The 21175-nt window shown below is 38.5% G+C and overlaps 1 protein-coding gene across 2 annotated transcripts; it reads right to left on the reverse strand.

The window, feature by feature from the left end:
* Nucleotides 1–2703: 2703 nt before the first annotated feature.
* NME8 (NME/NM23 family member 8) lies at nucleotides 2704–20865 on the reverse strand. Of its 2 annotated transcripts, none has more exons than XM_015854200.2 (17): nucleotides 20756–20865; nucleotides 20355–20443; nucleotides 19585–19627; nucleotides 19421–19478; nucleotides 18413–18519; nucleotides 17282–17353; nucleotides 16332–16448; nucleotides 16101–16176; nucleotides 13879–13955; nucleotides 11657–11749; nucleotides 9621–9763; nucleotides 8587–8765; nucleotides 7379–7523; nucleotides 6607–6714; nucleotides 5811–5962; nucleotides 3612–3756; nucleotides 2704–3191 (listed from the first exon to the last, which is right to left on the reverse strand). In XM_015854200.2, exons 3-17 carry the CDS (start codon nucleotides 19615–19617, stop codon nucleotides 2972–2974), a joined length of 1725 nt encoding a protein of 574 aa, XP_015709686.1. In that variant the 5' UTR covers nucleotides 19618–19627; nucleotides 20355–20443; nucleotides 20756–20865; the 3' UTR covers nucleotides 2704–2971. The 2 variants fall into 2 exon arrangements, with proteins under 2 accessions (XP_015709686.1, XP_015709685.1); XM_015854199.2 differs by having other exon boundaries at nucleotides 13879–13958.
* Nucleotides 20866–21175: the final 310 nt, after the last annotated feature.

Below are 21175 nucleotides of genomic sequence, written 5' to 3' on the forward strand. Positions count from 1 at the left end.
ACTCCCATACAAATCATACCTGGGTACACAGCAGATGAGAATGAAAAAGAGAAATGAAAGACTTAAAGAGAATATTTAATTTCTCATGCCTGGTAGGCCTAAAAATTACAAAGAAAAAGAAAAAGCAACCAACAACAAAAGCCCTCACTTTTATCTCAAAAGTTTTAATCTATTTAATCTTTGTAGCCTGCCTGAATGCCACAGGAAATTGGGTTTTTCAGTCATGGGGCCATTTACTCAGCCCCAGTCTAATGGCCAGCAAGTGGGTAGGTCAGGGCTTGTCTCTTAAGAGGGGAAAGGGATCCTACTCCAAGAGCCAGAAGGGCTCACTAAGAGGGTTTTAAGCTAGGTTGGAATGGGACACCCGGGGCAGACCGACAAGTACCGAAACGACACGAGGCGCTTCTGGCTTTACTTTGACATTTTTATTGCTTTAGTTTTCTTGCTTGTCGTTCCTTCGCTGGTTCCTCGCGCGCTGCTTGCCAGTCCCTGACGGAGCACGTGGCCACAGCCCTTCCCTCGTTGGCGTCCGAATGCATCTTCCTCTTGCCACCGGGCAACCGCTGCTTTCTGTCGCTTCTGTGGCACCGCCTGGAGCCGCAGGCGCAGCGCGGGTTGCCTTTCTCCGTCTCCGTGCTGTGGCAGCGGCCCTCAGAGCCCGCTGTCCCGGCCTGCCCCTGCTTGCGTCGGGCTCACTCCTGAGGCGCCGAGGTCCGCTGCGGCCGCCCGCCGCACTCCCCCGTTGTCTGGCGCAGCGGACTTCGGGACGCCGGTGCGGTGCCGGTCCTTCCCTTCTCCTCAGAGTTTGGGAAAGAAGAGGGGAGGGGTCTTGGGGCCAGGAAGGGAAGGGGGGCCAGGGAGCAGCAGCGGGGCTCTCGGGCGGATGGTTGGCTCCTCAATTCGCCCCGCTGAAAGCGAGAGCCCCTGGAGGCCGCGTTCCTTGGATGCGGCGAACGTCGTACGGGCGAGATCATGATGTCTTAATGGATGGCCCAGCCGTGATGGAGATGGATGCCGCAACCTCCATGGGTTCTTCCTCAGGAAGGTCCACCTCCGAATCGGCTTCCACGCCGCGTCGCCAAGTCATTGGGACAATCTCCAATGGCTCCGGCTCGCTGCTGCTCTCCCGCCGGCGACGCCTCTTCGGTGGAAGGCAGGATCTCATTGTTCCTCTCACAGCTTCGCCAACACGGGAAGGGAATTCAAAGTTGCCTGCCTGTCAGAGGGCACTCCTGGCTCGAGGAGGCGCAGGTCGAAGACAGTTCTGGGCTCTGGGTCCGTATTCTAAGGGGTCCGCAGGAGGGCGGTGGGCTCATGAGATCACCATAATGCTTGTGGCCACAAGTGACCCCACAAATGTCCATGACAACCCAAACATATCCGTTCGGTGGGGGGCGGGGCGGCCGGTCGGCCCAGCGGTCTGCCCTGGTGGCCGCTCTATGGATTCCACAGGCCGTTCTCATTCTGTTGCCACAGATGGTGGTTGTTTCAGAAGCTACTGTTTCAGAAGCCCTTCTCAGCTTTCCATGGACGTTTCATTGGAGAGTGAAACACACTTTGCTTGGTGGTAAAACCGAGGAATGATCCCATCAGTAACTGTGTTACAGCTACCAAGTCAGCCTGCAGTGTTTTTATTGTGGTGAGGAGATGCCTCAGCATCCGGGCACTGGATAGAGTGGGTCCCATAGCAACCTGTCATGGAACTGGGCCGAACTGTAATGGTGAGTGTTGTCAAACACTAAATCAAAAAGTAGATCAGTCTGCCCAGGACTCCATCCAACCTGACCTTGAATATGTCCGGGGATGAAGCATCCACAGCTTCTATGGGAAGCCTGTGCCAGCACCTCACAACACTGGCACTGAATTTCCCCTGACATCTAACTCAGTTTCCCCTCTTTTAGTTTTTAAACATTCCTCCTTGTCTTATCATTATGTACACATGCAAGATGCTGATTTTCCTCCTGTTTATCAGTCCTGTCTGGACCTAGCTGGGCATTCTTTAAAGAAAATAGGGACATAAAAGAATAATTCATCTGGAATCTGCAGGAATTAAATGTTTGTACTCTTTTTTTCATAGAACATGTTTGACTCCTTGGTGCTGGTGAGGCTACCCCTGGATTTCTGTGCCCAGCTTTGGGGTCTCCCATTTGAGAACGGCTGCTGAGAAACTTGTGTGGATCCAGAGGAGAGCCCAGCAATGAGGGGCAGGTTCATTGCTGGTGGGGATTAATATCAGCAGAAATATTCAGTAGGTAAGGAGATACAGCCCAAGGCAATAGTCGCAAATGAAGGCTTGGCAGGTTCTGCTTGGATGTTAGGAAAAGTGTTTTACTTGGAATTTGACATGGCATGGTAATCTGTTATTTGAATGTAGTGAAACGAGGATGGATTTCATGACATGATCAAGAAAAGCCACTGCAGTCCTGATTGACTGTTTGCAGTAGGTCCATGTAAAGCAGGAGACTGGGCTAGATGGTATACAGAGGTCCTTCCAACCAGTTTAACCATTATTCTGTGTCAGTCATTCATGTTTCTGGTCAAATTCAAGGCAAAGAACTCTTCAGCGCTACAAATGTAAAGCTTTGCAAGCCAGTTAAGTTTGGTTGAAGTGTTTAAAGGAGGTGTATCACTAACAGTGTTTTAAGGACAATCCTTGACCCTGTTTTTAAGATAATTAGACACAAAACACATCAGACTCTTGGGCTATTTGAAAAGCATGCATTTGTTAAGTGATAAAAACAAACGAACAAACAAATAAAAACTATATATTAAGCATACACGAATAAATCACTACTAACATCAATTTTCTAGTACTTATTACTTGTTACACAGATATTCTTTGTCACATAGAAACTGGCTCATAACAAAAAATGGATGGAACGTGGAGGAAAATAGGTATGTGTACAGACATATAAGGTTAAATATAGGTGGCTTGGTAGACAAATATTTCTAATGACTTGACCATAAATTTCTAAATACCAAGCTCACCAAAAACATACTCAATGCTTTCCAGTGCATGTTCTCTATTAGATGATCCATGAACAGCATTAGACAAAATATTTTGTGCAAACTGAGCTCGAATTGATTCAGGACAGTTCTCTTTTGCCTCTTCTGGATCTGTTGGACCCATTAGTTTCCTCCATTCTTCGACAGCATTTTCCTTTGTTAAGACCATAACCACCGATGGGCCACTGTAAAATCAATATATGGAAACCACAAATCAAAGACAATCAGCTTTTTGGATTTGGACTTCTTTTCCTAAAAACACTCACTCAAAAATTTCTGAAGTGGGACAACAAACACTTTTATCAACAGCTATGTGAGGATACTACGATAAAAATATTTTACTTGCATGAAATGAGTTATTTGAGAAACAAATCCAAAATAATAATTACTGTCCATAATTTCTGAAAGAACTGTAATTTTTCATTTTAAGTAGGGGCGCGTCATGCTAAATAGTAATCATAAAACACTGAAAAATGGATTGAAGTTGCCAGAGAACGTAACAGAGTATAAAATCCTCAGCCCATGTAAGGAATTGCATGTTTCTGTACACTCAAAGATGTGATGCACAGTTTACATAACTCAGTACTTTCTAGCTAGTTACTTACTCAGTCATACATGACACTAGGTCATCGAAAAAGGGTTTTCCTTTGTGATCCTTATAAAACTCTGCAGCCATTTCACGGGTTAAAGGTGCTTCTTTAATTTTTGAGATAGTAAATCCGGCATCTTTAACTTTTTGCATAATTTCATCTGGAAGAATTAACAAGTAAATTCACTCTTTCTTGTTTAAAGGAGTTAGCTCAAATGAAAAAGAACAAAATGGAGGCAAAGAAACTCTTTAAAAGTTTCAGAAAACATCTCATATACTCTTTAAAATAACACAAACCACCAGGATCTATTAAAATTTTACTTACAATGTCAAGCAATAGCCAACAACATTACAAGGACTTTAACATTTCTCTAATATATGATAAACTGCTGTCATAGAATTGAACTCTCTCTATGCAGGTGACAAATGTGTATTGTTGCTAATTATAGTAGTAGCATTCATCACTATTCCTTACACTTGACAGAATGTGGAAGGTAGCTGTAATGCTACAGCACACATTAATTAAATAAATCTAGATTGGTACAGGAGGGGAAGAAAGACCAACAAAACCAATTGCAGATAAACGGTGTTCTTTTTACTTGGACCTTTCCTCCTCGTTCTCTGTGTCTGTTGGCATGTTAATCCATGGACAGAACAACGAAAACATTAAGTAGAATTGCAACCCTGAATGTCAGAAGAGTCAACTGTTACCTCTTCAAGGACCTACTTGGAGGTATCCTATGGGTCAGAGTATTGGATGGCAAGGGGTCTCAAATTGTTGGTTGACATTCAAGCACCCCTTTACTCCAAGCTCAAGATTAGTGCATCCCTAAGAGTAAGAAATCAGGCAAAGGTGACAGGAGACCTACATGGATGAAAAAGAAGTTTATGAAAAAACTCAAAAGAAGGAAGTCTATGAAATGTAGACAAAGGGTCTGGCTACTTGGGAGGAATATAGAAATGCTGTCGGGCCATGCAAAGGTACCACAAAGAAGGCTAAGGCCCACTTGGAATTAAATCTGGTGAGGGAGCTCAAGGACAACAAGAAAGGATTCTTTAATTATGTCAGTAGTACAAGTAAGACTAGGGAAAATGTGGGTTACTGAATGCCTTCAATGACAAGAGGACAGTGAGATGGAGTGAGAACTGGATGACTGGTAGAGCTCAGAGAGTTGTGATCATTGGCACAGAGTTTAGTTGGAGTCCTGCGGTGTTCCCCACGAACTAGTATGGAGTCCAATCTTGTGCAACATCTGCTTCTGGATATAGGGATAGAATGCATCCTCAGCGAGTTTGCTGTTGATACAAAGCTGTGAGGAGTGGATCACACCCCAGAAGACTGTGCTGTCATTCAGTGAGACCTGGACAGTCTGGAGACTTGGGCAGAGAGGAACCTGATGAGATTCAACAACAGCAAGTCCTGAGTCGTACACCCGGGGAGGAATAACTATGTGCATCAGTACCGGTTAGGGGCTGACCTGCTGAAAAGGAGTTCTGCAGAGAAGGACCTGGGTATTCTAGTGGGCAGCAGGTTGGCTCTGAACCAGCAGGGTGTTGATGAACTTGAAAACAGGAAGTTTCATATGAAAACAAGGAAGAATATGTTTTCTGTGAGGGTTACAGAGCACTGGAACAGGTTGTCCAGAGAGGCTGAGGAATATCCTTCTCTGGAGATATTCAAAACCTGCCTGGATGCTTTTCTGAAAAACCTACTGTTGGGAACCTGCTTCACCAGGGCATTGGATTAGATGATCTCCAGAGGTCCCTTCCAACCCCTATGATTCCTTGGTTCTATGATATTATGATTGTACAGGAATGAAACTGACTCAGCAGTGGCTCATTTTGGGTCAGTAGGGAAAACTGTCTGAAATCAGTAGCATGACTTACAAAAGCCTCTCTGTCCTTAAAAGAAAACTGGACAGATAGTTTGGACATATGCCTGGCTTTTAAACTGTTTAACTTAGCTAAGAATTCTCTCACTGAAGTTCACTACTGTTCTTGTGAAGAAAGAGCTGTAGGCTATTTAATAAATGAAATGCCACATTTGAGACCTTGATATGAACTAGGCAAGCCCTGTAAAAGCAGTTATCTGCATGGTAAAAGCATTTCACAGGATAAATATAATGCATCTGGCATGATTTACTGCAGTGTACATTGTTAATATTTTGCAGAAATAACATCTGAAAATACAGCCTGTGCTTTCTAGATCCCTTACCTTTGTGATTTTTAGCAGCATCAGGTTTGATCAATGCAAAAGTTTGCTCCTGAGGGAAGAAGAACTCCAGTTCCTTTTGAGCATCATCAACTGAAGAACTGCCATGCAGCTGATTAATATCTATGTTGTCGACTGTATACTTTGCGCGTAAACTAAGAGTCATTAAAACGGTGAAGTTATTCAAGGGAATAGTTACCTTGAGCTTTAACTGTGACTAACCTTAACCTAATGTATTGAACTTGATCTGGCAAATTAAGTGCTCTGTGATCTCTCTGAAGGTGTAAGAATATGCCTACAGAAAGAGCAATCAAACTTTTAATTAACCACATGAAATATGATCATTTTCCTAACTGTCATCTTGTTATATTTGCAAGACAACACCGGGTTTTGCTTAATGAAATAGCACTTGTCAACAAGAAGTAAGGTGATATCACAACAGCTTATTAGAACAATACTGCAAGGAGGTGAGAAAACAAGGTGTTAATTCATAAAATACATGAAAGGAACTCAGTCACAAATAACACAATCCACCAATGAAAAGTTTTCTGTAATCTATGGAAATAGGTTTAAAAATTAATGGAGCTATTTCAAACAAAACCAACAAAAGTTCAATACTAAAAGTGCTGCAGCTGAAACACCTTTCATCCAAGAAAACTTTAACAAGCTGCAGAAATATACATCAGCTTCCAGATGATGGCACTATAGTTACACCAGTTGGAATGTGCTGTTCATTAAGATGAAGAATAAGAAGGTAAACTAGAAGCAGAGGGTGGCAGTTTATTGTTTTATGTACTACCTGTTAGGATTTGTCTTCTTTGCCTCTTCAATAATCTTTGGGCCTAATAAATCTCTCCAGTGTGATACAGCATTTTGTCGTGTTAGAGCAAGTACAAGCGTTGGACCACTGTAGAATAGAAAACCAGCATCAGAAACACTGAAAATTAAACTCTCTGTAACTGGCAAAAAGAATTTGATCACATGTGGTTGAGGCCGGGCAAACAAAGCCTACTACTGAAGGACTTTTAAACCAGTCTCTTTTCAAACAGCCACACTCTGATAAAACCTCATGGAGCTTAAATTAATTTAAATTTTAAAGTTACTGTTACCAAAATGGCAGGGATTGGGCTATATCTTTATTATTAGACACAGAAATGCTGTTCAGCTCTTCAGATTTTGTATGCGTCCCAGCCATGTTACAACTTCTTTGGGAAACACTATCCAAATATGATTTTTTTTTTTCCTCTCCAAGAAGTCCAGAACATAGTCTGAATAAAGATTTCTCCTATAGTCAGTCTAAATGCAGCTTCTCAGAGCACAGCTCAACTGTTTTCATTCAAAACAATGGAACTGACTGACATCCTGTAGTTATGAAGTTGCTGGTAATTTTTAAAAATCTGATATTTTTACTTAGTAATTATCTCATTATCTGCAATTGTCTGATTCTGTTTTGAATTTTATCAAACTCTCAGATATTATGGTACCTGGTAGCCATAAAATATTCAGTTCAATTCTTTGTTGTGAAAACATCACTCTCGATTATAAATCCACGTTCTCACTTTTCACCTTACCTGGTCATTTGCTCTAACAAGGCTGGGAAATAGTCTTCATTTTCATGTTCTTTATAAAATTCACGTGCTTGTTCTTCAGTTAGAGTTATTTCCTTCTGCATTGCTACCTCGAAGCCATCATCCTTTATGCTTTGCAAAATGGAATCTGTTTAAATTATTGAAATAATGCTAAATCACTATCCACTTATCAATTCGTACACTTGTGAAGAAATGGCATGGACTTCAATAATAATAATGCTAATAAGAGAAACAGAAAGCTAATTTAAAGCAACTGCTAGATGTTTTTGGTAGCTGCCTGGATGCTCATAAAGTTGATGCTCACTCTCTTAATGTTTTCTCTCACTTCAGAAATCTCAGTAGGAATTCCTGGCTGAGAAATTTGATATGCATTGCAATAAATGAAGGAAGACATGGAGATTTGTATAGATAGATTATCGTTTAACCAAGTCTTGCAAGAACATATGTATAAATTTCAGGCACAAGTCAAAATTATAACTCTCTATTTACAGGACTGGCAAATGGTTCTTCCTAGCAAAATATTGGACAGCAATCAAGAAAACAAATACATGGAAAGTTCAAAATTCTAGTTTTACAAATCTTTATGTTTATGCCAATTCCAGTGCAGAAATTCCTGAATTTAAATAAGAGAGCTAACTATGATCTAGCAAGAAATGTAAATATACATAAGAAGAAATTTGTTTGGATGGGGTTTAATATTAATGGAGTAGATTTTCTGATACAATCTGTAAACACCTTGTCTGTATAAACTTATTTGTGTGCAGCGGTGTATTAAGCAACACAGAGCATCCTGAATCAGGTCTTTTTCACACTTGCCGTTGATTTACCCTGAACGTGCCTGTCAGGGACAGTATCAGCTACTATGTTGGTGGGAAGTATGACATTTTATATATAGAGAGAGAGAGTACACTTTGTGTCCCAAGAAGTCCCAGCTTCTCTGAGACATTTTCTATAAACATTATAAAGATAGCCTTAAAATATCAAACAAAGGAACAAAATTGTTTTTGACATTTATATTCTAAATATATCAAACAAATTAGCCGTGGAACTTTTTCCTGATAAAGATTACTGACAACTTAATGCCGAGCAGAAAAGATGATCTAACTCTTTTCCATTATCAGAATTCTTGAAATGCAAAGTATGAGACTTTTTATTTGCCCTGGATGGAAAATATAGTTATTCAAACTTACCCCGTCTTTCCCTTAGGACACAAGGTCTAATTAAGGCCAGTGTCTTTTCAAATTTTTGTTCTGTGTGCTTTCTATCAAAATTTGGGAAAAAGAAGCCAAGTTGCCTGCTAGCATCTTCTAAACTGTCTGGCACATCACATATATTTGATATACTCTCATTTTCTTCAGTTTCTTGCGGCCTAGGAAGAAACAGTTATACCATCTTTTAGTCAGATTACAGTAAGTTATTTTTCTGAACAAAGATTTAAAAATGCTGCTTTCTGCAAATCTAAATGTAATGCTCAATCCAGTATCTGTATTTTTGTGAACACTCTCTTGTCTTGTGCTGTGAATGCAACTAACATCCTGTTAAATATTCTTCGCTATACACTTGACGTAAGAGCAAAACAGACATTCCAAGATGTCATGACTGTGAGCAGCAAATCCTTGCAGTCTACTCACATATCTGTGTTAGAACAAAATAAGACAAAAACAAACAAACAAACAAAAACAAAACAAAACTAGCCAAAAAACCCCAAACCAACCTGCAGCCCCTCCCACTTGTTTGCTGGCTTTTACATAGAGATCCCAGGGACCACAGCATGCTTTGGTTTTCCCTAGATGTTACTTGAGCCTTTTCTACAGCTTCCTGGCATACATAAGAATAAACATGGAGAAAACTGCAACAATCCGTTTATAGTGCTGGCAGTCACTCTGTCTTGGGGAAATAGTATGAAGAGGAATTGCATGGACTACACCATCCTTGAAGTACAGCACTGTTCCTCTTAAACAGACGACTCATTCAAGTCTAGTTCTGAATTAGCAAGAGATCACTGCCCTTTATTTGTTATCCTTCCCTGGGAAGTATGGAGTTACTATGTTCCTATAATTGGATATTTAATGATGGTCTTGAGAAAGACCAGGTAAAGACCTCTGACTGCTCCCTGAGTCCTGCCTACATAAGGATATAAAAGTATGTAAGAATAACTCTTTGTTTATTATGCTTTTGGAATACCGTAACTGAATCACATATTCCAGTTAACACTGTTACTTACTCATCTGTCTCTTCAGCCTCAGTCTCATCAGTTTCACTTAGTTCTTTCCAGAGAGGAATAGCATCCGCATCTTTTTTTTTAGTGATTATCAGAATATGGCACGGTCCGCTCATCATGAATTGAACAAAATCATCAAAATCGGGCTAAAAAACATGGTTTTTGTTTTGCCATGAATCTCACAAACTCTGACATTATCATCAGAAATAAAATGAAACTTTTTTTAAAGTAACTGCACTCCTATTCTTAAAAGGCAGTCGTATTGATTATTCAGAACCCTATCAAACTGCTTTTCTCTTTCAGTTATCTTTATATCTGCACATCCATATAAGCCACTATACAAGGTGAGAAACCTCAGAAGAACCACTGAGTGAAATACATTTAGTACATAGAATGAAGTGAGTATACTGTTGTGTCTTTAAAAGTACTCTTGTTCACAAGAGAAGAAATAGATATGACTACTAGACATGACTCTCCTGGCTTCATCAATAAAAAGGAACAACTTCTTCCATTTATGTCTGAGATTCTATTAAGTTCAATCTCAAATCTCTTATAATTGGTAATCCCTGAACCTTCAACAGGTTAGCACAGCATTAAATTGGGAAGAATTTTTCCCACTGAGCACAAAGCCTATATTCTATCCTGTCACTTCAGCATACTTGTTTTTCAACTTAGAATTACACTTAAAGAATGACAAATAGTGTAACAGGCTTCTCAACAAGCACAGAGCCCTCTGAACTGCTTCTGATAGTTCATAGCAATTTTCTGTGAACCTGACTATTCTAATGTTAACTGGGATTTACTACAGTCTGGTAGTGCTGTTATATATGAAACAGTGTGCTTTCTCCTTGTCTTCCTCCTGTGTCTCCCACTGCATCTAACTAATCTCATATTCAGCTGCCGTTCTCTTGAAGACATCACATACCTGCATTTCATAACTGCCTCTGTCTGTCTAAAGTAGAATCCCAGGCTGCAAAGCCAAGCTCTTCATAATTCCTCAAGTGCTCACCCTGTTGCTTTCTTTCTAAACAATACTGCAGCAATCTGATCATTACTATCTGTTTTTCCCTATGGCTTCAGTAATAAGAATCTTATTTCACTCTCACCTATTTGTAACACTTCAAGAACATTTTCTCAGCTTCTTGTTTGGATTATATCAACCTTTTATTTTTACCTTGGTCCCTCTGACAAACTAGCTGTCTGCTTGTAATTCCAAACTACCTTATTTTAAATAGAAATAAATATTTACTAAGACATATATATATATATATATATGTTTATTTTTGTGTGATACAAACCCCTCTGTATGGTTAACTTTAGCTAACTTCTGCCAAAACACATGGCAGTGTTCATTTGCTACTTTGCTAAACTGTTGTCATTTAATGTTAAACAACATTATTTCATCGTTTCCTTGAACTATCTGCAATTTCCCCTATTATAGGATATGGACAGAAAAATAACCTTTTCTGGAGATGTTTTATCTTTCTGCCTGTGCCAGTGCTTATTGCCAGCATTGTCCAGTGAAAGAAAATGTGAAGGAAAGAAAAAGTAATTTATGCTATCATAGAATCATAGAATCACAAGGTTGGAAAGGACCTACAAGATCATCTAGTCCTACTGTCCTCCCTTTACCATACCTACAGAAAACCGCTAAACCATATCTCCTAGCTCCCTATCCAGACACCATCTCTTATTTCCTGGCTGGAAGACGTAGGACATGATTGAGTATCAAGCACATTCTGATAAGAGAAAGAAGTAATAAAATATTTTAGTTTTTAATTGGGGTTTAATATAACTTAGTAGAAATGTTGGAGTGCTACCGGGCTATATTTGTGAAAAGGTAGGTAAGAAAAAAGAGGGATAAAATTCTCTTTTTTTCTATGTACTAAATCTCCACTAATTCAGTTCTTCAACATGTTGAGAAATTACAGCCTAGAGGTTTAAAAATACAGGCAGCCATGCTGATAAACCTTATCCATTCCTTTTGTTCGGGTTTTTTCTTTTGTTTTGGTTTGTGTGTGGGTTTTGTTTTTTCCTACCTGTTCACTTTTCTTGGAGTAGAATTCTCTGATCTGCTCTTCAGTCAGCATTTTCTCTTCTGATGCTGCAATGCCAAAGCCCGCGGCTCTAATCTGCAATTATTCAGTCATTACTCAGTGGCATTTGATGAAAGATACTTATGAAATCCTATGTAAACCTAGAGATGATTGATTATGGATGCTATTTTAAATTCGAATTATCTGAAATATTCCAAATACAGCATTATGTTTGCCTAAAATAAAATTACAGCTTTTCAAAGCCCTTTACTGCATTCAGGATAACAATGTTCACTATGCTAAAGTTTTTAAAAAGCATAATGCACTGCAATGTATTCATTCATTCATGTGGTGGTCAATAATTTTCTTTAAGACCAAATAGCTTTTTTTTTTTTTTTTTTTTTTTTTTTTACTATGGTAAATGATTAACATACAACTACTTCTAAAAATTGGTTGTAGTCTTCATTATAATCACAGTTACCATTTAAGTGTGTGTTTGTCAGTAATGGTTGCAATACAAATAGGCTAAACTTTTTGGTTAGTAGACATGAGGAACAGCAGAGATCAAAAATAAAATGTATTTTACAATTAACTGTTTTAAATAACATTACTGCACTGAATTCTACAGTTCTGTGCTCTGTATCAAAATTCATAGTGTCACTGATAAGAGATATACACCATATACTCATATCTAAGCGAAGACAGCATTATTCAGCCCCATATGCCAGTATCTGTCTACCTACCAACACTCTGCTCTTTAAAATCCCCTATGATGCTGCTGAGTTTTCAGATTGTCTTGCAAAGTTTGTATGTGGAAACAGTATTGGTACTCATCTCATAAAGCAGTGTAAAGATGGAGCTAACTAACAGCTGCTCAGCTACATCTAAATTGCCTTCAAACACTGCCAGCTGTTTTCTGCTTTGATTGAGCCTCTTTCCTTTCTGGTCAAGATGAAGAACATGCAGAAACAAGGCATGCATCACTGATTTTCTTTCCTCTGTGTCATAGACCCTCTCATACTAGTTTTTTAAATTAAAATGTTATCTTGGTATATAGTTCTATGAGCACTTTTTTTTCCCCCTTTGTATCAATATCAGTCAGATATTCCTCTAATTGAAACGATCATTACTACAGCATTATATTCTGAAAGGAAAGAGAATTTCTTTTTTCTTGTGTGATGGCTTAAATAAATGCAGAATCCTTTGATGCACCGAGATTCTTATTAGTGTTAAATGTCTGATTATAGTAATTACCAGTGTGCACAAATCAGTCTTACAATTTGCAAGCATATGCTAAATCATTTAAGTGCATATACACGCTACCCCACGACAAGCTGATTAGCTGCTTTATGTGTGCCTGCAATTCTTAAAGACACTGTGCAGTCAGGAAATACACCTTCTGTACCTGAAAGAATTAACTCCACCACCATAGCTTCTAGATTTCATTTCTGTTGCAATATGAGAAGCAAGACACTATTCTGCTTGTGGATTTCACGCGTCAGTGATTTCCACAGTATAAATTCATGTCACAGAAACACAGAATCACATGATTGCAGGGGCTGAAAGGGATGTCTAGAGAATATTGAGTTCACTCCCCTGCTAAATAGGCTTCCTTGAGTCAATTGCACAGGAAAGCATCCAGACTGGCTCTGAATATCTCCAGAGAAGGAGACAACACAACCACTCCAGGCAGCCTGTTACAGTGCTTGGTCACTCTGACAGTAAAGAAGTTCCTCTTTGTGCTCCAGATTCCATCCATTGCCCCTTGTGTTATTGTAACTTGCCATCAAAAAAAAGTCCACTCTGTTTTGCCTTGATTCCTGCCCTTATAAACAGTAATTAAATCCCCCCTCAGCCTCAACCTTCTTCTGAACCCCTCAGCCTGGTCATCCTTCCCCTGACTGAACACTCCCAGCTCTCTCAGACTTTCCTCATAATACAGTTGCTACAGGCCCCTTGCCGTCTTTACATATATGTGTATATATATATAGTATATAATACGTATATCATACCTGACTTACTGATATAAAATATTAAAGCAATGGTATCAATATGAATACTATATAATGTAAGATTAAAATTAACTTGCTATTACTATCCTTATCAGAGGTGCACTAAAAAGCATTGTTACAAAGCCTGGAAATAAACCAGGATCTATTTGATCTTTCATCTTATCGTGCCACCTGGCTAAAAAGAGTGAATGAATCTTTTCAAGTTCTGTGTACCTTTTCTTTAATTTCTTCTACACGTCCCTCCGAGACATCATCAGGTTTTATAATTCCAACAGAGTATGTGATGTCTTCTTCTGGAAAACATAAAAAATCATGTGGCAATGAATATGTATATCAAAATAAGTAAATAGATAAATTTTCTATTACTTGCAAGTGAGGCTCTTTAAATGTCCCTATTTTAGTATTGAGATGATCAAGAAGTTTTTCCAAGAAATAAGTGACTCCAGCACAGAAAACCTATCTTAAACCTATGACAATCTTGGGTCATCTCTAAATTCATTCCTGGTGAACCACTGTTGTTTCTGGGTCATATGGTAGAGAAATGCTCTACATGCAGCTAATTGTGGTACAAAATCTACAATTTAAGATGAGTGCTTTCTCTTGAAGCTTTTCTATGAGCAGGACTAGAATGTGAGAAGAACAAATACTGTAGTGAAAATCTCCTATGACTATCAGAGATTTCCAGTAAAATGTACGCTTCTTATCTTAGTAGATGTTTATTTCCTTTGCACTGTGTCATTTGCAATAAATAACTGCTGAAGTAGCACCTGCTTGCTAACACAATCTGACATTAACACAAGATGTGTTCCTGCTCAGACATGCTATTACAGCACCTGTAGCATACACATAACTGCTAAATTAAAGTGTTCAAAAGAGAATGTAAACTATACCTTTGTAGAACCTGAAGCTTACATGCAAGCATAAAAATGTAATTCAATAAGATCTCAGACACTGAAGAAACAGTTAATGACAGCTCTAAAACAAGGCTACTATTTGTTGCCAATACTAGAAAACACTTAAAGGCATCTGCATGTAGTAAGGAATATATTACAACAGTAAGAAGAAAAGGCATGTTACTGAATTCCTCAGTGTAGAAGAAAATTGTACCCATCAGCATCCATCAACATTTGCTAAATGTTTATGGAGACCAAAAAGTGAATGTTAGCACAGTGAAGCAGTGGGTGTTGTGTTTCAGCAGGAATAATAGCAGTCTGAAAGCCATGCTGTGGACAACCATGTACAGATGTCGCACTACAAAATGAAGAATGTCTTAATCAGCTCATCTGCATGAATCAGTGTCTTACAATCCAGCTACTGTGTGTGGAGCTGAATATTGGCTTCAGTGCAGTGGAAACGTGGGTGGCAAAATTGGAATACTACAAAGTTTGCACCAGGTGAGTCCCACAGATGCTCACACAGGAATAGAAAGATCATTTTATGCAAGTTTGTCATGACCTATTGAACCCATATGAGGCTGAAGGTGACAATTTCCAGGACTGCATCATTACTGGTGACAAGACGCGTATGAGTCAAAGCCAAATGGCAATTTGTGACATGTGAATTCCCCATAGAACAATAAACTCAAGGTGCAGCCCTCAGTGAGTAAAGTGATGTGCACTGTCTTTCGGGATACAAAAAGAGTGATCCTTCTGGATTTTCTGGAACCTGGAGAAACCATTAACTCTGATTGCTATTCTGCAGTGCTAACTAAACCAAAAGCTCAAACTTCCAGCGTGAAGCCAGAGAAGAAGACAACCTTTCTCTTGCAATACAAGGTCCAGTATCATTTTGAAGACTGTGAAGCACATGGCCATTCTTGGCTGTACAGTCCTACCACACACACTGTACAACCTGGATTTGGAGCCTTCTGACTTTTGTCTGTTTGGGCCAGTGAAAGATAATCTGTGTGGGCAACATATTCCTGGCATCACAGCAGCTGTGAAACCATGGGTCGCTTGCACTGGTGCAGATTTCTGTAAGTATGGCATACAGACTCTTATTAATCACTGGCAAAAATACATAGCTAATGGTGGTGACTAAGTTTAAAGACAATGTTGTGTAGTGGTGAGATTGCTCTATTAAATGATGCTATTTTGATCGTTGTATCTGTTGTAATTTCCATGGAAATAATAGGAAGCATCATTTTCAGAGTGACCTATGTATGTAGCTAACACAGGGACTGTGTAGAAGTGACCTTCAGGTAGTAATCTTACATGCAGCCTGAATCTTGAATGTTCCTAAAAGGGCTTGAAAATACTATTGATGAAAGACCAGTATCTTAATTCCTTACAGAAGAAAACTTCTCAGTCTGACATTTTCAAACATAAACTCTCATCTTATTAACTGAATGAAAGAAAGATCTACTGAAGCTCAACATGCACAATTCTTAATCAAAGAACTAAAATAAATTTCTAAAATAAAACAAGAATATTTACCCTCAGGTTCAGTCTCCTCAGTAGCCTCAATAGACTCTTCTGACAATTTCTCTTCCACAAAAACAATTTCATCCAACTACGGTAATTGTAAAAACAAACAAAAATAAATAAATAAATTTTAAAAAAATTTAAAAATTACAGAAAATGATCATAGGCATTGAGAAAAATCCATAAATTGTTGTAAAAATGCTCACTTATGTTTATATATATATATGTATATAAAGTGAATACCCTGAGACGTTCCCTCTCTCCGGCAAGGATTTCCCTCTCTTCTTGTACTAGTTCTGTTATTTTCTTAGTCAGAAGAGGAGCGTTTGCACCTCTCACTATTGCAATAATTTTGCCATCCTGTGAAAGAGGAAATAACACTTAGTTCTTGTCTCTTAGTTTACACATTCACTTCAGTTAGAGAACCTTTTATATTTTGTTGCTTGGTTTTTGTTTCTTTTCCACCCAGAAATATCACAACTTGTGCTCATTGAGGTGAATACCAAAGACACTAATGCCTCTGCTTGTTCAGGATGAATCTTTCTCATCTTCACTTTTTCCTTTCCTTTTTTTGTCTAATTCTATGTTTGTTTCTGGACTTACCAAAATATGTCAAAAATGAATGCAAATAACCAGCTCACAATTATAAAGGTCAGCCTTTTTAAAATGAAAGAGGGAACATTTCAACTGCATATAGGAGAGACTTTCTTGTGATGAGGTGATAAGACACTAGAATAGGTTTCCCAGAGAAACTGAGGATGTTCTATCACAGAAGTTTTCAACGTCAGTTTGGACAGAGCATTGGTCAACCTGATCTAGTGAAAGATATCCCTGTTCTTGGCAGAGAGGCTGGAACATCTTTAAGAACAGAATAACCACTCCAGAGTAGCCAAAGGTAGGCACTATATATGAAGCAACCCTGGATAAAACTGATTTATCAGTCATGAACTACTAAAAATGTGGCTATGACAAAGCCGTGGTGGTGCTACATGCAAACATAACAAAAATGTGCTCAGGAGCCACAGATGCAGGCATGGTAAAAAGCCTGAAGTAAACAACATCTGGTAATAAAATCCTATCTAGTGTAGAATGTAAACACATGACTTACACAGTTTTAAATTTATTTTTAATGTACTGAAAAATCAATGCAAAAATAGGCAATACATTAATAGAAACAGATGCAGTTTACTTACAACACAAAAGAGAAATATGGGTTCACATATATTCCTAAATGGTTGCAGAGTCTCAATGTTGTCAGCTTCTGCCTACAGTCAGATGAAGAAAATTATGTACTTAGTTGTTTATATCTATGCATATGTATATATGTACATGAAATCTTTTTGCTTGAAAAAAAACTGCAGCCATATAACACGTTACATCACCTCAGTAATGTTTTATGCCACTTGTGGGTGATGAAGAAAGAGCTGGTTTGGTGATGTGAGGTTGGCTTCCCTTCGTATTACATTACTCATGGAAAAATGTCACCCTAGCACTGTTTTCCCATGTATAAACATAGAGAAACAGGGAGGCAGTACATGCAGTCTTGGCAGAAGAAAATATCCACTCTATTAATCTCTTTGTGATGTGGTCAATTCAACGATAAATCTCTTCATATTACCTCTGCGCAGAACTAACTGCTTTTTTTGTGTTTGTTTATGATATGCACAATTTCTGCAAAAAGTCGAAATGCTGATCAAACAATGGAAAGTTTTCAGCAACATGAGAAGAAGCGAGCTTGGTCAATATTTGTGAGGAAGTAAATCTGCAAAACAAATGTCATCTACTTTATATATGATATATGATTCCTATAAATAGGATATATGAAGGAGACATAGAATTTATATCTACGGCCAGTGTAGTACAATAGCTCTCTGATAATTTATGTTCTAGTTCCTCTCTTACGCTCTTTTAAAAATTAAATGCAAAGAAATATTTGGGAGAAAGATGTAACACATTTTTAAGGTTGTAAGAGTTTGAAATGTGGCAATAATGAGAAGACTTAAAATTAATAAATGAAAACAAAACCCAAACCAACATAGTCTAGTTTCCAAAAATTTCATTAACTTTTACCAACGAAAAGAAAATTTGGGGGATATTAACTCTTTTTCTATGAAAGTTTTTTTCCAAACCTAATACCATTTCTAATCTACCTTTGAAGAAAGCCTTATAAGGAGATACCATGAAGAAAAGGCAACCAGACCAAAACTGTAATGACTCAATTGACATAAGGGAAGTTAAATGAAAACCCTGTAAACACAGACAGATAGAAAGATGCATTTAACATAAACTACACTTGAAGTTCTGCAAAAAAATTACATCCTTACCACTGCAAAATTCAGCACATCATCTTCACTAAACTCATTCTTCAGTTTTGAGAATAAATTTACCACAGCTTTGCAAGGGCCACACCAAGCTTGATACACATCTATCACTAAAATAAAATGTTTCAAAATTAAAAACTGCTGCATTGAGAAACATACAAAATTAAACATACACATGAGTGCGTTGGAATGGGACTGAGAAGGTAGTTACCTCTACCATCCAGTCCTCTTCTAATCAGTAAGTACTTCATGCATATATTGAGTGGACACATCACAGTTTCCTCTTTTATTTCTATTACTTTCGACAGCAGAGGTTTACTTTGCAGTACCATTCATGATGATTAATCAAAACAGCTAAATTTCTTTCTTATTTCTTTTTCTTCTGATTATTATTTTTCTCCCCATTGTTGCTTTTCATTCTTCTCAAAATCTTTGTTCTACATTTCCCCACACAAAAGCTCATGCACACAAATCCTTTTCCATTATTGCTTTTCTGTAGGTACATTCCAATTTCAGATTTGTTCCCTCTATCCAAGTACAAATCCTCAGAGATCCAGGAGATTTTGTTATTGTACTCAGGGCACTGAGAACTGGAAAAATACAGGAGATGCATTCTGAAGAATGCTGACTGATTAACTGCTGTTTATTTATGTATGGTATTAATTTAGTCCTTAGGAGATTTTAGGAAAAACCTTTCACAGAAGTGTTCTAACACTTATCATAAAAATACTTGAAATCCCTGAAAAGAAATTTCCTAACACTTATCATAAAAATACTTGAAATCCCTGAAAAGAAATTTCCTAACACTTATCATAAAAAATAATTGAAATGGCACTTACTAAACATAAGCATATAAAAGTGCATAAAGTAATGGATAATATGATTTGCAACGTATTAATTTATTACAGAAGATAGCATTTATTCATAAGCACTATTTATATTTAACTATATTAACATAATATAGGTGGGATAATACACAAGAAACTGTCAGAAAACAGTAACAGTCAGTACCTACGACGCCTTTTGTCTTCAACATTTCATTCCACTCATCTTGGTTGCATATTGTGGTCTGAAATAAAATGAATTGACATTTTAACATCTTTGAAGGACAACAAACAAACAAACAAACAAAACCTTTTAATGTCTGGAACTGATCAAGTAATTAGAATTCATACCTGAAGCTGGATTTCTTTCTTCATGCCTGCCATATCCCTGTAACTACGGGAAACACGTCAAAACATGGAGAACATTTACTATTTTTAAAGAAAAGTGAGCCACATTTGTGACATGTAGAACTGATTTTTTCATCATAGCACTGTATTCTGATTCCCTTAAAACTTAACTCCACTGAAGTCTCCATACCAGTGCATTCTGTGGAGCAACATGAGACTTGCCAGCAGGACCCACATAGCACAGGATACTGAATAAAAGTTCGCTTCTTAATCTGCTAGGATCTTCAGTATTCTTTGGCCTCAAGCATATTTCATATTCATAATTGCTCTGATAAGAATGACCAAAGAACATTGGATAGGATGACAGCTGCAGTGACAGTGAACCATTTCAGAAAACTAATGATTAAAGAGCTTCAACTCAAAATGCCATTAGATCAAGTTCCTTGTCTTCTGGGATATATGTAAAGCAATGATTTTCATGTGTCCCACAGCTGAACTGACAAACTGAATCATGATGCGTTCATCGTTCCCTCATTAATAAAACATAGCCTTCTCTCTCTCTCTATCTAATAGACATTTAACTTTGATCTGAGTGGAAAAATTATCTATTAAATTACATATTCAGGTGAAGTTTGATTTCACTTTCCAGATGGATATTGGCTGAACGATAGATGTGTCACTAGATCAGCAGTAGAAGTGGAGGTTTTCATAGCTCTTGGTTAAGATAGTAGCCTTTGTCATGGGAAAAAGGAAAGTACCTCCATGAATGTTACCTCTGTTATCTGTGCACTGATATTTGGCAGCTCAACCAGCAAATGAGTCCAGAGGTAGAAGCGTCCTGTCATTCACACTGGAGTTGCTCCTGTCAGAACAAAGAGGCACAGAGACCAATACAGAAGACAACTCTTGACTGATGCCTTCTTAGTGGTCTTCCAAACCTTACTGATTCAATGATTTTGTGATTTTATTATTACCAAGCACTTCTGATATCCGGCCATGTCCCTGTGCATACAGAAGGACAGATACATACACAGCAGCCTGTGCATTGGGTCTTGTGCGTAACAGCAGATCCCAGATAACAACCAGCAATTTGATACACACACCTCACCACGCAAAACTCCTTGCCCGTGTCCTGTCACCCACAGTGCCTAGAGCACCCACATCTTTGCCTTACCTGCAGCCACCTGTCTGGCAGCACCCTACTGCAGCCCTAACGGCCTCCTGCCCAGTAACTCCTCGTAACGGCCCTAACAGCTGCCTGTCTGATGGTGCCTCCCAGAGGCCTCCCACCCCACCCCAGAGTGCAGAATGTGAAGATAAAAGGCACATATCATTCTTTATCGAGTTACAGGTTTAAGAACCACCACAGGTCTAGGCATCTCAGATCTGCACGTTGTTCCTGCTTCATGGAATGCCAGTGCTTTTAATTTCCTCTTGAGGCCCTGTCGGGGCACATCAAGTGAAGAGGCTGATACTCATTTGCAAAGTTCAGAAGCAAGAAGTAAATGAAAGTAGGAGCTGAGTTGTTTGCTAATCTGCAGCGAACCTCTTCCTCTTAGGTCTTGTGCAGTAGATCCTTCATTTCTTATGACTG

This window comes from Coturnix japonica, chromosome 2, assembly GCF_001577835.2.
Source record: "Coturnix japonica isolate 7356 chromosome 2, Coturnix japonica 2.1, whole genome shotgun sequence".
In the NCBI taxonomy this organism is placed as follows: Eukaryota; Metazoa; Chordata; class Aves; order Galliformes; family Phasianidae; genus Coturnix; species Coturnix japonica.

Coding starts and splice junctions, on each gene's coding strand:
- NME8 (XM_015854199.2), bottom strand. CDS start 19,617: ATGGCAGGCATGAAGAAAGAAATCCAGCTTCAG. Junction 17,354..18,412: donor ATGTGCTGAATTTTGCAGTG/GTAAGGATGTAA, acceptor ATCTGACTGTAG/GCAGAAGCTGACAACATTGA. Junction 16,177..16,331: donor GAGAGAGGGAACGTCTCAGG/GTATTCACTTTA, acceptor CAATTACCGTAG/TTGGATGAAATTGTTTTTGT.